Below are 17,192 nucleotides of genomic sequence, written 5' to 3'. Positions count from 1 at the left end.
ACGGTTTTCTCAAGGCGGTTTTTAAACAAAGAGACAAAGAACTGTGTAAGCAGCGTACGTTTCCATGCGACTCCAACCGACTGCTGCCGCGGTCGTTCAGAAAGGCCATGTGCTCAATTTGTCTCATTGCGTGTAGTTTCTGGACGGCACTCTTTTCAGAGGTTCTACCATTCTCGCAATAGATCCGTATCTCACTGGAGAGTCTCTGCTTTGTCTATACGGATGCACACTTTCAGGGAACCTCACTGCTAAGCTTTCGTCAGCACCGACGAGTCCGCACAGTGCGAGAGAGGGCGAGGAAAGAGAGGGAGGGTGTGTGAGAGACGAGGAGGGAGGGGGCCGAGAAAGCAGAACACAGCGAGGCTGGCTGCAGACAGAGCAGCATGGCGGGGCTGAGGGACTTCTATCAAGGCAGCCACTGCCACAGGAAAACATGGATAAATCTCGTATTTGGAGTGCTACAGCTGCTTTCGCCCTGCGTTCGCCAAGGAGGGGCTCAGCTACAAGGTTGGGGAGATCAGCTTCGTTTTAAAAAAGCTCGTCCACGGTTAACGCTAACGAGAAAAGAGCGGATTGCCAACCCAGTCGTTTTGACAAACCAGTGTATCTGAAGACAGAAGTCGTTTTGCGAAGAGGAGAATGTTTCAGTTACCTCTTCTTGGGATGTTGTTTTGTATAAATATTAAATATTTAATACCGTTCATTGTTTTCCAGTTGATCCTGTTTTGATTTCGAAGTTACCAGGCATTTTACCGTCTTCCTTTTGAACAAATTGGTATTGTTCGCAGCGTAGTTTCCTGTGTTGATAAACCATCTGTAGAAACGTTTTTTTCTGTGCAACAGACCATTAATATTAGGTTTTAAGGCAAATGCATACGAATATTTAAAAGGTCCAAAAAAGTGGAGTGCTATTTTGAAGGCATTCTTTTAGTGAAGCGTTTTAAAATGTATTGATGAAGAGAACCATTTTTTCCGTATGTAAAGGTTCTCTTTTTTATCCTGAAAAGCAAAACTAAGGTTGAATATTAACTATATTACCATATAAGAACACACACACGCTTGCCCAGCCGTCTGTAAGAGACATAACCAAAAGGTTTCTCTTTTACAGGGCTTACTTCCTGATTCTTAATTTTCCCCTTTGCTGGGTTTCATGTTTTTACGCTGCGAATTCTTTTTTTCTCAACCAAGCTCTTGCTCAGATGTCCAGCGTGGTGGAGGTCTGGCAGGCAGATGAAGAGCTCTTAGTCTCCACACAGGTGAGAGAACCTAACTACAACTTTTTCAACTTTGCTTTCTTGCTGTTACCTGTAATTACTTGAGTGCCGAATTGTTTGCAAGGAAAGCCCCACGCAAAACCCACGGTTGCGTGGTTCACTCTCGAAATCTGTGGTAGCATGTGAATTCAGATGGTGCTCTAAATCCTTGACCTTCTAGCATCGTGCATTTAATTGTCGTCAGGTTTGAGTCGTTGCTAGTAGGTACCTAGTATACAGTGGCTCTAAGTAACCGTAATACTGTTTTTTGGTCTGTGATCACTGTACTACACGTGGGGCTTTGATGATTAGAAGAAGAACCGGCGGGAAGAGTTCACCGGGGCTCAGTCACCGTGCACCTTAAATATTGGCCATGTGGCCTGGTCTACCAAGTTTCTGTTAGTTGGCATTAAAATACGATGGACTGTGCAAGGTTAATGTTGGGCTGTCTTGGAGCGTATGTTATCAGATACGCAGTAGTTGCAGGCCATATATTGTCCAGACCGGGGTCTATAGGCAAATTATAACCAGTCACACGGGTTGGGTTTTTGAAGTTAGTTTTTGGATGACAGTGCACAGCACTCGTGGGAAGCTGTTTTGTAGACTAGTATTTTCCAGTACATTTGACTTGATTGAGTCGACACGCAGCTTGTGCAATTTTAGTTTTTGGGCAGTAACAATTTTATCATAAAGGTTTGTTTGAGTGTAAAAGTGGTTAGAAATGTAAACCACCTGAATGTGTCTGGATCTTATTAAACAACCAATAATACCCAAGACAGAGGTACAATACATTACACAATTGTGTTGAATTAAGTGTGAACATGTTCAGTGCAAGACATGCTAATGCATTATATTCTTTATTAGGTTTCAGGTGTTTTTTTTTCTCAGAGCATCACATGTATATCACATTTCTATCTTTAAAGTTTTGATGCTTTTAATTTTTAGTTTGAAGCAGTTATTCCTCAAGATTTATAAACTCAGGTTGTGATTGGGGATTTAAAATTGTTTACCCTTGTAATCCCAAACCACTCAGTAGTTCTGAGTTTTGTACTGCAAAATCTTTCCAGATATTTAAATGGCATAAAAAATGAAGCTTGTGGGACCTTTTATACAAGGAGTTTTGACATAGTTCTTGGCATTAATATCTTATGCCTTGCCTCCTGAATCAGGGTTTTCAAGATCATGTGTATTGAAAAGAAATACAAGTTTTGTCTTGAAGGCAGCACTACATCTTTGTTAAAGTTATGTTTAACTCAGGATTAAATGAAGGAATGAAATGGAAAAGGCTGTATATTGTTGGCAGTGTGAGAAACATGGAACTGTGAACTGAATGTTTTGATAGTTACAGCCAGTAAAGCTGAAAACCATGGATTTTCTTGTCTGGGGATGTCCAGTTACTTGAAAATACAGATGCTATGTCTGTCATTGTGGTAGTAATGCAATAGTGTCTTGATGCTTGAAACATTTCTGTGCTAAAAAGACTCTGAAAAGTTCCTAATGTTCGTAATTCCTAAGTTCCTAATGTGTGCAACTGGCTATTTTAAACATGACATACCTTGAACAGGGTTAGGCAGTTATAATCCACAATATCTTTGAGTGCCCCCTTATTTGTGTCAATTTTTATTATTTGCATACCCGAACACAACACAACAGTTTGTGTTCTAGTGTTTCTTTTTAGAGAGATTGACAGTGGTTTGCCTGAAGGAGCTTGCAAAGTGTGCCACATGCAGGATAGTTAATGAAAATGTGAGGCTGTGTATGTAGTCATGACAGATTATCGAATAATGCAATAAGTGAAAGGAAAAGTATTAAACTCTTAACAGAATCTGTAGCTGTTACATCTTGTAACATTAAATTCGTAGGAGCTATTTTCAAGATGATGAGAAGCTCACTTGCAATGATTACTCCCCATTTAATTATTAAATGGTTTTAAAAACTAAAAGAGGCAAACATGGAAATAGCAGTCCAGTCTTAATGATCATTATAATTATGATGTCACTTCATCTTGAACGGATATCTACTCTCTAGGTGTTGATTTAATTCCAGTTGACTTAGTTAACATTTTCAGTGGATTTTAAAGTCTTTTTAAAGGGCAACACATTTAATATCAAAAGTGATTTTTATGTGGTAATCAGAGATATATATATATAGCACATCTAAGATTCATTCCTATGCCCAAAAAGGGTATTAAACATGTTGGAACGCTGAAGGACATTTGTTTAAAATGAGACACAGAGTGGTTGGAATTCACCTGCTGTTAGTATTGGGCAATTAAACATCTCAGTAGTGTTATTGTCTGATAATATTGACAGGGGCAGTGGGAGTCAGATTAGTTGGTTTTACAGAAGGATGTTAAGCTAAAGTGGCAACAGCATTTCTGACTTTGTCAAGCACGTTTCCTGAAAAAGATGCTTTATTCTTGAGCACATACCTTCCCCCTTCAAACCACTTACAATATCACACAGAATAGGCACTTTGAAACACTTGGATGTTAGATATATATATATATTTTGAAAGATAGAAACATTGTGTCCTTATAACTTTTCATTGCATCATTGTTTTTGTAATTTGGATAGTTTGTAAGTCAGGTAATTCATGAAAAGATATGAGAAGCACAATATCTAGGAATACCTTTTGTGTACACACTCCGTCTGCTCACAGACTTATGTAAATAAAGATGTTTTGATGTTGGCAGTGTCATTTTTCCATGCCTAGTAGTTGTAGGCTTGTGTGTCTGTATTTGGACTTGTGTTGCAGTTCATTGTGGATTTAATTCATGGTTAAGTCTGCATCTGTACTGGAGCTGTAAATTTATGTGTGTGGTACAGCAATGTTTCATTGTAAACCCTTTACTATATAGCGTCATACTGTACATCAGCCATTTTATTGTTAAACAAGTACTGTAACATGTTTTGTTAATATACAGTGTATACTGCACTGGTAATCATTACTCCTCAATTTCTAAATATTAGTAAATGATTGTGGTAAATATTCTGAACAGTTGTAACATTTAATTAAATATCAGCATGTGCATATGCTGTGTTTTTCATAGGATGCTGCATCATGAGCTTAAATGTGACATTTTAATGTTTGCTACACATAACTGGAGTTTTTTAATTCTTTGCGTTTCAGTGCCCTTGAATTTTTAATTCATTCTGCATCCATGTTTTTTTCAGCCTGAAGGAGAGCACAGCCCGGAAGGACTTCCACAGCAAGAGAGGTGAGGCTGTTCAGAAGTCTTTGCATTGTCTGCTGGTGGCAGTAGCAGGAAAGAGAAAAAGCAGTAACTTTTTTTGTGATGGAGTGAGGCATGGAAGGTTATACAGCCCAGGTCTGCATTCCTGACTGCTAAGTTTAGAACTGCGTGAAAGAGAATAGTCACCAGGGATCTCTGACGTGCTTGTGGTGCTTTACACTCAAGAGCCAAACATTTCGAGTCAAGTCAGAAAACGGAATATTTAAGCATAACTTATTTTATCTCAAGCGTGTGCCTCTTGGAGTTGTGCATGTATATGTGAGACTTATTTCTGTTCAAAACAACCTGTTGCTCTGTAAACAAGCAGGTTTTGCCATGCTGAGGGCAAATTTATATGCTGATAGTTTTTCTTTGTTTGTTTCTGGTCAGTTCTAGCAAGGAAAAGGTGAAATGAGCACATTCTGTTTGTCAAAAAGCAAAGCAGGAAATAAATCAATACATGCAGCCAGCATTTCATTGAATTAAAATAGGTTTAGATGTAGAGTCTCAGTTCATACATAGCTTTCTGCCAGGGTGCTTGCAATGGATACAAGTGAACTTTTGAGAAACAGCAGCAGTAATTAAAAGGTGATCATGATCCACGATGTCCTTGATCAACATGAGAAAGGATAACTGCAAGTTGTAGTGGCAAAACAGGAACAAAAACGTATACTCTAGTACTATAGTATAGTATAATACTATAGTAGTAAAATGACTCGGTATGAAGCAGGCTGCCATTAAACTGTCACTTACCTTCTGGTGCTAAGGTTATCAGCATCTTAACTTGATGCTGTCAGTCTCTATGTTTAAGGCTGTTGCCCTCTCAGTATGAGGTCATAGCTGCTGGAGACTCCAGCTTTTTAGGAATGTGTGGCTGCCGCTCGACATATGAAATTGGTTCTGCGACTACTGCTGTTTTCTTTCATATTCCAAGAGTTAGGGTAAAACTTTAAGTATGCTGTAATTAAAGTCATCTGTCTAAAAACAAAATATTAAGATTTGAGCAATTTTCAACAGATCCATGTTGCTCTAGTGAATTGACATGAAGAGAAACAAATAAGCAGAAAGGATGTTTTGTTTCACCCAATCAAGATTAGTAGCTGTTGGTAATTTTGAAGTTTACTGTAGCGACTTCTACTGTAACTGACATGATTTCAAATTCTTTAGTAGGCCTTAGTTTCGAGGTAACAATGCTGTTTGGATAAGAGCGAATTAGTTTGTCACACGACATGGTTCCCACCCTGCTATCTTCTCAATACAGGACCCTGGTGTTCACTACATTTCACAATTTGTTCAACTAATAGATGGGTTGCACTAGAGTTGAAAGAGTCGCAGTCTTGTGTGGTATATTATCAGCACAGTGCAGGACTCATAATGTTATGTTAGATCAGGTGAATACACCTCAATAATCTTTTATGAAAAGTTAAAAAAAAACTAAAACAAAAATTCTTTTGGAAAAGTGAAAAAAATGATAGTTTAGTGGTTTGAAATGGTGGAGTAAACAAGTTATTTATTCTTTAAACTTTAAATTATCATCGTGGGATTAAAGCCATAACTAGTTAAAGCAGAGAATATTTTTCAGGTAGCTTAGGTACTACAAAGCTGAAGCATCTGGGAATAAAGTAATCGATAATTTTCACATGCAAACTAATTATTATATTATGTGATTTTGAAAGCACATTTGGTGGTTTACATAGGAGTCAGGTTACAGATTTAATTTATTTGGCTGCTTTTGCATATTCCCCTGGTTTCTTCTGTGGCAGGCATCTACGATATTACTGTTACAATTCAGCTGAAGAGCAATCAACAAAGCAGTAGAATGGAAAATGGATCAACTTCAGCATTAGAAATGCTGCTTGCTTTTCTTGCACATGGGAAAGTATTTTGCAGTGGTCTCAAATAAATCTCCATTTGAGTGGTCCTAAAATGTATAGAACTGTGTAGGTGGATCCATGTAAAATATGCAACATTTTAAACAAAATTTTACACTTAAGGTATTTGAAATGGATAAAACCAAAGAGCTTTTAAGTTATGGCTTTATAAAGCAACTCCTCTTTCTCCTTTTTAAAAGTTAAATGATTGAAATATGGTTCCAGGAAAGGTGTGTTTTGTTCAGCTTGCAGCATGTTAAAATGAACGTGTCATATCTTCAAGAATGTAATGATTGCAGACAGGTTAACATGGGTGATCAGGATATTTTTAGATTTTAATTTTGTATTTTTGTAATGATGTGTTCTCTAGCTTAAAGACTATATTATGGTTGGGTATTATCAAAAAATAAATACACGCTTGTGAAAAAGACTCTACGAACCTTCCCTCAGCCAGCTGCCAAAACCACAATAACAGATCTATGGCATCAGTGATAATACTCGTCATATGTTTGGTGGATTTATTCTGTAAGTGTGCCTATGTATTTAGTAATTGTTCAAATTAGATACGTGCATCAGGATTTTGTGAATTTACTCTAGTTAAAAGTATCCTTAAAGCATTTCTGCAGTGTAGTATTTTACAGCAAAACTGTACAAATTGCAAATTGTTACAAATGAGAGAGGAACATTCAGCCCAGTCTGCCATGTTTTTTTCAGTAGTTAATTTATCCAAGGTTCTTGTCTAGTTTCTTGAAGAAAATAGTTTTTGATGTAGCTGGTCAGCTTGTTCCTTATTCCCACAGCAATTGGTGAAAATATGTAAATGGAGATGTCCCTCCTGTTTTCAGTTTTGAATGTAATTCTACTTAATCTCCAGTTGTGCCATATTGTTTGTTTCCTTCTTAAATTCTGAAAGAGTCTGTTGCCTTGATACCTTAGAGGTTTAAACACCTTGTAGTCTCTGTTGAAGCCTAAAAAGGTTAAATACTTACATCCTGACAATATAGAACAGCTTTGAGCTCAGGAATGTGTGTTGTTGCTCTTCTTGGTACTAATTGTAACGCAGCAGTATCTTTCTTGTAATTTGATGACCAAAATTATATTCTAATCGAGGTTTTACTTGTACATTGTACAGTATTAATCTCTTCAATCTGTTTTCCGGTTTATGTAGTTTGTTTTTACTCCTAGCATGCACCATCCTGTGTTTGTTAACAACATATATCTCCTTAGTATCTGCACAGTCCTGAATTTAATCTGTCCTTCTGAAATTCTTTTTGACCAGTTTGGTATAATCTGCAAAACTTTCTAGTTTACTAGCTGTAACTGAATCTAAATGATTGATATAAATTAGAAAGAGCTGTGCTGTAGGGTCTTGTGTACACGCGAGACAGTTTGACAACTATTAGTGGCTAATTTAAAGACTGAAGTACTGTGTGAGTGGAGCTGATATGGTGTCAGTGGTAGGCAGATAGGCTGACTGTAAGCATCTGTAGAGAGAGAGAGAGCTGCAGTGCTTCTCATCTCCTAAAATAAAAGCTGACTTCTCTGAATCAGTGTGGGCTAAAACATACATTTATATGCATAAAGCATCCAACGAGAACCCACTTTAAACGTGCATTGTCGCTTGTCAAGTGGAGTATCCTGGAAGATTTATATCTGTGAGTATTGATACAAAATCCAGTTGCTGATTGAAATGGAGCTACAGGAATTCAAGAGTATCATGAAATCAGCGAATGAGCAATTTCCACATTTGTGGAGGTATGCATCCCATTTCGTAAGAATAATAAGACAGAAGGGGAGAGAAGCTAGTATCAGGTGGATAAAGGAACTAAAATATATTGTCCAATCCTAACAAATTGACAAAACATAAAGCCAGACAATTTGTTTCACTTCAGTACCTGTAAACGGGAATGCTTAGGAAAGACGTGGTTTGTTTTGAGCAGCAGACATTGTGCTGTCGTCCTGCAGCCGAGATGGCTGACATTCAAGTAGTAGATAGGCTCCCAGCAAATAAAACATTTCGTCATTGGCATAAACAGCGCACTCTTATTGTGTAACGGATTTAAAGACCTTGTGGAAAAGAATTGACAGAAGGAATAAATGCATGGTTTTCTCAGGAGTCCTGCCTACACTCTGCAACTGTGATCAGCTGGAAATGGTCATCTGAAAACTGCATGAGTGCAGACATGGTGTGCTGAAGCAGGATTCAGCATGCTCTGTCACTGGAAAAGCTTTTTGTTGCAAAGGCTAGCCAGTACAAGCTTGATGGATTACCACTAAGTGAGATTGGTATATGGAGAATCTGTATGGGTTGGACTAAAAAAGTCTCATATGATAGATATGATAGAAGGATACATTGTTAGGGGTCTGTCACTGAACACCAAATTCAGATGTTAATTATAATGCAGACTTTTATAATTAAATCAGAGATACACAGTATGCGTAAAGGGAGAAAAGGTTGTTATAGGAGTTTATTTTCTTTGGATAGATTGGGAAAAAAACATACAGGTTGTCAAGAACTTAAAAAAAGGGGTAAGCATGGGTTATTTTTACTACCACTACTATATTATACTGTATATATATATATGACAAGTTTTATCTCAAAGAATGCCAGAGTAGATATGGAGATTTGCATCATTCACCTTGAACTACAGGCCCACTGTACAAGAGATCTGGCAAGGAAGAGAGAAGTTTTCACCCGTTGAATCAAGGGGGTTCTTTATGAAAACCAGTATATTGACACTTTGACTTTCCACTGTTTCCAACATCTTAATGAACAATTGAGATTGCATTGTGCATGCAAGAACGGGCAACAGAATTTTGTCAGATGTCTAGGTTTCTGATATTTTGCACCGATGTTTTCCTTTTGAGTCAATAACACTCAAGCACACTCTCAACATCAATAGAAATAAGTTAGTAAGATAATGCACCCAGTAGCATGCAACTTGCGAAAGGTTACTAACTTAAGATTTCAGGAAAGCAAACCATGAAGAATAAAACTTACCTTAGATGTTGGAAACAGTGGAAAGTCAAAGTGTCAATATACTGGTTTTCATAAAGACCCCCCTTGATTCAACGGGTAAAAACTTCTCTCTTCCTTGCCAGATCTCTTGTACAGTGGGCCTGTAGTTCACAGGTGAATGATGCAAATCTCCATGTCTACTCTGGCATTCTTTGAGATAAAACTTGTCATATATATATATACAGTATAATATAGTAGTATAATAAAGTAGGATGGGACATGATGGATCTGGTACAGAATGTACAGCAAAAGTTTGAAGTATGCCCCTCTTTGAGGCTAAGGCTAAGAAACATTAATACCACAAATAAGTATATCAATGTTTGGGAATCACCTACAAAAATGGTTTGCTGAATTAATTTAGAAAAATATTAGAATGAAAGCATTTTAAAAGTGATTAAAAAGAACAGGAATTCCAGTATGTCCAGTCTGGACATAAAGGTAAAAGTTAGGGTGACAAAAATGGGAATAGCGGAATTATTAAATTAAATTTTCACTCCAGGAAGTTTTATCGATGAAGAAATTAACAACATGCATCAGGTTAAGATAAAAAAGTTCTACGTGACATTATGTATGCATTGAAGAGGTGGAAGTGTTGCAGATATTTGAAGAACTTAAGATAAATCTCCAGTGTCTGATGGTATTCTACTGATTATACTTAAGGAAATGAGATATTATTCTATAGCCGTAAATGGGTAACAAAACTAAACTGAGCAATTATTGATCTTATTTGTATTATATGAATGTAAGGTAGTGAAAATCATTGGAATTAAAGTAGTATGACAGGAGTATTCTGGGGTATGATTACCCTGTTAGAATTCTTCAAACAAGCAACAGCAGTAATATATATCGTATTTCTTGTTTGCTTTCTTAATACATGGAACTGGTCACTGTACAGTGTGGCTCTGAAATAATTTTATAACTGTACAGTTATAAAGTTAAATTCACAAACAAAGTATGCAATTCTAAGAAAGTGGAATGGGCTGGGTCTTAAGAGAAGGAAGGTGGGATCAAATGGTTATAGGATCAATAGAGAATTGATAGAGACATTTTAAAGATGTTCTGTATTCTTTTGCATTCATCCCTAGAGTAAGCAAATCGAAGGCTAGAAAGTTTTTGGCCCAAATGGATGGATAAATTAAATAATTGAAGTAAAATATATGAAGGAAGAAGATCATTCAAAATATGATTTAGAAAAGTATACAGTGAAACAGAAGAGTGTAATGAGCTGTGAGCACATGTACAAAGGATACCAGACCGAGCGGAAAGAATGGTGGTGGAGGCTAAATAAAGTTGTCAGTATTACAAAAGACAATAAACTGTAAAGGACAAAGTAATAGTCACAAAGATAAAAATGGGAATCTTTTAGATGATAAAAGGGAAATGTCTAGTGCATTAAATATTTCCGTCAGGCGATTATTAAGAAATATATCAGCAATGTGCCTCTGGGCTGAGGAAAGACAGCTCTAGATTAAAGTATCGTAGCCCAGAAGAGTTACAGGTGCTAAAAGCACTTAAGATAAATGTATCACCAGGGTCTGATGCTATTTTGCTGTGTGTACTCAAGAGAGTATTTATAGGCCGTTACCAAAACACTTTCAACACTTGTTCAGGCTGGGTAGTACCCATTGATTGGAAAGCTACTTATATTGCACCCACCCAAAAACAGGGTGATAAAGCCAAATTAGGCCTCTGTAGTGTTAAGGAAACAATAATTACAGATAATCCTCTAGATGAGTTGTATGCCAGTAGGGTTCTAGGAAATAGCAGGGATTTAGCAAAGGTATGTCTTGCTTAACATGTTAGCAACAACAGAAATAGAAACAAAAGGAGTAGAAAAGAGTGTAAAGTAGCCAATTTCAGAAGGATTTTGATCAAGTTTTTGTGAATGCCCACAGGCATTCAAGAATTAATTACGGCAAGTAATGGGCAGAAGGCAGAGTACACCCTGGTTGGAACGCCAGTCCATCGCAGGGCAGACATACGGACTCAAACACACTTATCCTAACCACTTAACCTACCAGTTTGTGTTTGAACTGTGAGAGCAAACTGGAGCTCCCCAAGGGGGAGAATATACAAACTCCACACAGATAGCACTCCAGGTCTGGAATCGAACCCAGAGCCCCAGTGCTGCGAGGCAGTAATGCTAAACACTGCACCACTGTTCCACCCTTTCCTAATCTATATCAATTATATAGATACTGCTATACTTGATAAACTGGGCATGTTTGCAGCTGATCGCAAACTAGGAGGATCAGTAAATACTGCAGTGGCTGCAAAATAATTTGAAATGAAGGCTGGGCACAAGGTCTGACAGATGTTATTTAATGCAGACAGGTACAGAGTGCTACAAAGAAGTGTTTGTGGGTAGTAAAACCATACTTTAAATGAAAAATTGGGAAATGATGATCTTGTAGAAGCTACCCATGTATTTATGTTGGCACCTTTTTTTCCATCTTTTAGACAATGAAGGGGAGCAGAAAAAGTGGCATACAGAATATTTGCAATATTTACAGGTTTACAATGCCCTAGTAGGACCTCATTCAGAATATTGCGTTCAGTTTTGGGAAGGTGTCAGTCCAGAGAAGAGCAAGCAGGTACAGTCTCAGACTGACCAGAATGGAATAAAGGAGCACTTGAAGCCCTGTACAGAAAAGACAGACAGGACCTGATTCAAGTATTCACAATCTTCAAAGGTACTCACAGTTAACCCTGTTGACTTCTTTAAAGTCAGCAATGAAATATGAGCCAGAGGACAGAAATGGAAGCTAAGGGGAAGTGCATTTAAAACCGAGAACAGGAAAAACGTCTTCACACTAAAAGGAGTTTGGAACAAACTACCCTGCTCTATTGTCAAAGCTGATACCATACCTTATTTTAAGAACATGCTAGATGAAATCCTCTAATGAATTATCAGGAGAAAAGCCATCTTTTTTTACACATGTAAACATAAATTCACTTTCAAATAAGGCGTTAGGATTATGACCAATTCTGTGGATTCTGATCTACTAAATTTCCTTCAATTTTATTTGCCCTTTTTTAATTCATTTTTGCAGCAATACTCATATTTGAAGGTGCCTGAAGGTGGTATCCAAGATAGATTTCAGTCTTAAAGAAATGTATATGAAAAAGGAGCCAATATACTGTAGGTGCTCCTTACAACATGTATAGGCTTTGTGTGTGTGCAGGGTGATGGGCCTTTGAACAAAAACAACTGGTAGACAATATAAAATGACTGCAGTAAAAACATTTCAGAAAGTATCTGTAGACATTACGAAATTTCTTGCTTAATGAAATGCTTAATGCTTATTGTTGCAAACTGTTTACAGAATGTTGTTAAATGTTATACGTCTTTTTTGCTTCATTTATTTTTTCTGATTTTCTGATCTGCATTTCACCTTCAACAGAAGAATGCTGTTTGGACACTGAGGCTGATTGAGATTTAAAGATCTCTCCACTTGTCTGCTAATTTGTTTTCACCTTTCTAGCAGGATTTTAAAACATACTAGGGACAGGTGTTTTGGACGAATGCAACAGGTTTCCTCGAGCGTGGCCAATGTGATAATATTGGGTTGGCTTAGCATTAATTTTGTAGAAGGTCTGAAACTCTATTAAACAGGACTTTTTTTCAGACTTGTTTTTTTGTGGAGATTTCTTAGAAAACTGTAATTAGTTGTATACAAACTGTAACTTAAGCTTAAAGTGGCAAACCGTAGGTTATTAAGTTTACTGTTCCTCTCCCTTTGACAAGTAACCTTTTAAACTTTGTCCTTGCTGTGCCACTTTCTACTGCCACCCTGAGCAGATCACGATAATGACATCTGACAGTGAATGAATGAACTGGCAGCTATAACTGGTGATGGCTATAGAGCAGCTGTTATGTAACAGTGAACATTGAATAGAGTCAACATCATCCTCTCCAGGCCAGAAAGTCTGTTAGGCTTTTCCATTAAGTTGCAGTTTGACCAATTAACATTTTTGTGGGCACCTTCCTCTTCTGTACTCCTGTGGTACCGGTGATGGGCAGGGTGATTATTATTTGTGGAAAAGCTTCTAAAATTCTTTGGACTGGATTGCAAGCACATTGAAAGTGCGGCACTCTTATTTTTAATCCCATTGAAAAGTACTGGCTGTAGATGTTAGCCAGAGCTGATGCATGGAAGCTGCATTTTATTGAGTTCTTAGCTTTCAAATTGTCTGGGGGGGGGTGGGAGAAAGTTTTGCCACTGTATATTTTTAACGGCACGTAAACTTAAGTCTTGCCATTGACGTATCCTCATCCTCTGTTGGAAATGTTCAGTGAATGGAAAAGTTCTCTTCTGGAAATAGCAATCTAATTTGCCGTCTGGCCTATAAACAGTTTGTACTGCTACAGTCAAGGTATGCAATAATGTTTCAATTTTTAGTTATTCTTGAAAAAACAAAGCTCATCACTTTGATGGTATTTAGTTTGGGGGAAGGGGCCAAAAAATGAGCTGAAATGAAAACTCCATTCATTAAGCGTTGTATATTCCGTGAATAGTTTATCTTGGATGCTTTTATATGGGAACATTTCCCTTATCTCTGTTAAAGTCTGAATATAGCTGCAGTACAAGTCAGGCTCTTGAGGCATACCACAGCCTAAACATTAACTGCCTTCTTCATGCCTAAACACTCTTTGTTCCCCTCTGAGAAAGTGAATCCCAAATTTGGCTTTGTGTGTGTGCAATGGGGAAGTATTGCCAAAATGAGGAAGTTGTGTTTTAGAGGTAGTAACCTTTTCTAGCTGTTGTCGTTGTCTTTGCAAACTGCTAAATAAGGTACATGGAGATGACACATACCGGTTAATCCCTCAGGTTCTTTCAAATGTATGTTGTTTGTCATTGAATGCACTTGAGAGCTTTGTTGCTGTCGGGACATACTGTAACTATTCGAAACCCTCCTTTTCTTCTTTTGCATATTTTCCTCGGTGAATGAGGGATATATTAAAAATGTATCCTTTTGCTTTTAATTCTTGAAACAGTTGGAATAACACTATGATACTGAAGCTGGAGTTCCAAATGGCAAGTTTAAAGCACTTTATGGTGAAATTAAAGCAATTATTAGTGGTTTTGGAATACATTCCTTGTTAACAAATATGTGTATCTTATTATTGGCTTTCTAACCATTTTCTTGCCCCATGACCCACCATGCTTTCTGCCTCTTTTTAGTTTGGTTTGTTGTGCAGAAACCCAAATTGTTTTTGCTCAATAATAATAGCAAATAAGGAAACCTTTTAAGTAAGTTTTCCAATCACCCAGATTAAATATTCCACTCATCTAACAACATTCCTCAGTTATTAATTTGCCACCTGCAGTGCGTTGTATCAATCAGCTTCTACTCCTGCACATTCTAATGACAACGTAGTAGTAATTGCAGTCAATGGTCTAGCAGTCAGTGCACCGCACTGTTCATGATGCTTCTTGGGGTGAAGCCAAAGAGTGAGTTGCTTAGTGGCTCCTAAAAATTAGATGTTTATTTCATCCTTGTCTCCCCTGATTAAAGTGCAGATAATATTGCAAGGCCAAACCACAACAAGCGATTAAGATTAATTTTGACTTGTGTTTTGAACGACAACTTGTTTTAAAAAACTTAAGAATGGTTACAAACGGGAGGAGGCCATTCAGCCCGTCTATCCTTTTTCTGTACCTATTTTATCCAAGGATCCCATCCAGACTTGTGTAGAAGGAAGCCAGTGTGTTGGCCGAGTATTGAACAAGACACTCTCATAACCCCTTGTGTGAAGAGGTAAACAGGCACCTCCTGTTCTCAGTTTCAAAACTGTTTCCAGTTGTGTCCTTGGTTTTGGGTTTTACTGATCATTTTGATCACTTATTTAAAGCCTTCTCATACTAATCTCATAGTTGCAGATTGGGTGCTTTTACTCTGTCAGAGCAAGATAGTAGGATTAGACCAGAACACCTTTATTTAATTTCTAAATTTTATATACTGTATACCCTAATATTGCTTTTCTTTTTAATTTTTTAAACTTTAATTTCTGAATAAAACATAATGCATTTACTTGAACTTTGCTGACATCATGGCAATAGAGAGCATTTCTGCCTTACAAGATCCAACTGTGGTGCGATGCGAGTCTAAAGTAGAGATGAGCTGAATTTTCACTGAGTCGTGTAGGTAAGGGAACTTGGTTTTAAAAGGTAGTTTTTTTGTTTGTTGAAAGACAACATTCTTTTGGGATATTTATTACTTGGGTTTCAGTGCTAAAAGCACTCTATACATTTGTACATTGTATTAAATTATTCTTAATAGAATTATGTGCAATAATACAATTTGCAACATTATCCTTAATAAAGCTAAAATTTCTAAGCCTGTATATTCCTTACTTTCCTTTAGCATTTACTGGACATAGCTACAGTACATCTATGTAAAGAAAGATGCTGTTTTTTTTGGCAGTATGGCAGCGAATTTATACATATTCTTAAGCATGACTTTCTTTGAATAAAAACAAATTGAAACACAAAAAGTTTTGAAAGCAATAAATTAAATGCTCATAACCTTTTCCCTGTAATTCCGCTACATTACTGTAGGTAAAGAGGCACAGCAGTTTGACGTTAATGCCCCTGTGTTCATTGCTAAGGTGTAGCAAGAAGTCTTTTCTGCTGTTGGCTGTCTAAAGTGAAAATATGATGCAGAAAACAGAATAGAAAAAAAGCTCTTTCAGTGTCAGTTTTTCTAAAAGTAGCCCTTTGGTGCAGCATTTCTCTCACCCTGTCAATCAACTGCTAGATAAAGAGCTCCCAACAGTTATGCTAAGAGCTTGTCTTTATGTGTGCTTATTTGATGTTTCACAAATTCTTGTATTTTATTTGGCTAACTTGCATAAGGTCATCGTCTTTGTTGTTGGTGTTACCTGGGATCCAGTTAAGTATTTCCTTTAAACAATGTGGTTTTCTTGGGACTGATTTTAGTCTTATCACACACTGTCCTATAATCCACTTGTTGCTTTTTATGGATTCCCCTTTTCCACGCGTACCTTCTGCCATGCTTCTCAAGGCCAACTGTAGATTTGTATATTCTTTGGTTTGCCAGGTAATGCATCTAACATTAATATGGGAGGTGTACGTGAGCGGGGGCTTCACATTGCATGCACAGCGATGGTTTCCCAATCAAAACCATTCCAGTCCTGTGTGACTGTACTTGATTTTTATTCAGATGTCCAAAATAATTAACTGTCGAAAGATTAAATACCATACCAAGGACATTTACGCCTGGTGTCATGTTTCATAGTGTAGTGCCGTGTGACATTGTATAATAAATCCAAAGGAACTTTCATTAAATGCCTCGAGAGCTCTTGCTCTTACTAACTTGCAGACTTGCACAGTGTTAGTGATGTATTTATTGAGGCAGAAGATGTATGGTTCTATATCACTATCTACACTATACCCCACTGTCCTGCATACTCTGATGTGTATTTGGCTATACTGAATAGGAAGTATATCCAATCAATGGTAACAAATCAGAACTCAATCATCCTTGGATACTTGCTAGTAAGTACTTTCCATTTCCATTTTTAAAATATTAGAGTATACCAGTGAACCATAATATGCACAAAGAACACATTAAAGTATTTAAATAACTGTACAGTACACGAGAGGAAGCCATTAGGTCCATCTACCCCATTTCTAGCTAATTAATAGCTAGAAAAAGCTATTTCTTGAAAAGAAACCAGAGTACTATCTTCCATAGCACTCTTTGGTAGCTAGTTCCATACTCCCACAACCCTTTGTGTAAAGAAGGTTTTAAATTAACTCGATAGTTATCCTGGATCATTGTTTTTA

The 17,192-nt window shown here is 37.2% G+C and overlaps 1 protein-coding gene across 4 annotated transcripts in view; it reads left to right on the top strand.

The window, feature by feature from the left end:
• Positions 1-304: 304 nt before the first annotated feature.
• tmem131l (transmembrane 131 like) overlaps positions 305-17,192 on the top strand; it is a 54,252-nt gene continuing 37,364 nt past the window's right edge. For 3 of the 4 annotated variants that reach the window (XM_015344652.2, XM_015344653.2, XM_015344651.2), the window contains exons 1-3: positions 306-507; positions 1,189-1,256; positions 4,430-4,473. In XM_015344652.2, coding sequence (XP_015200138.2) covers positions 384-507; positions 1,189-1,256; positions 4,430-4,473 — 236 coding nt within the window. In that variant the 5' untranslated portion in view covers positions 306-383. Of the gene's footprint in view, positions 508-1,188; positions 1,257-4,429; positions 4,474-17,192 lie in introns of all 4 variants that reach the window. The other variant, XM_015344654.2, reaches the window with a different exon arrangement.

Source organism: Lepisosteus oculatus, chromosome 1, assembly GCF_040954835.1.
Source record: "Lepisosteus oculatus isolate fLepOcu1 chromosome 1, fLepOcu1.hap2, whole genome shotgun sequence".
Classification (NCBI taxonomy): domain Eukaryota; kingdom Metazoa; phylum Chordata; class Actinopteri; order Semionotiformes; family Lepisosteidae; genus Lepisosteus; species Lepisosteus oculatus.
This window is presented reverse-complemented; position numbering and strand designations above follow the sequence as displayed.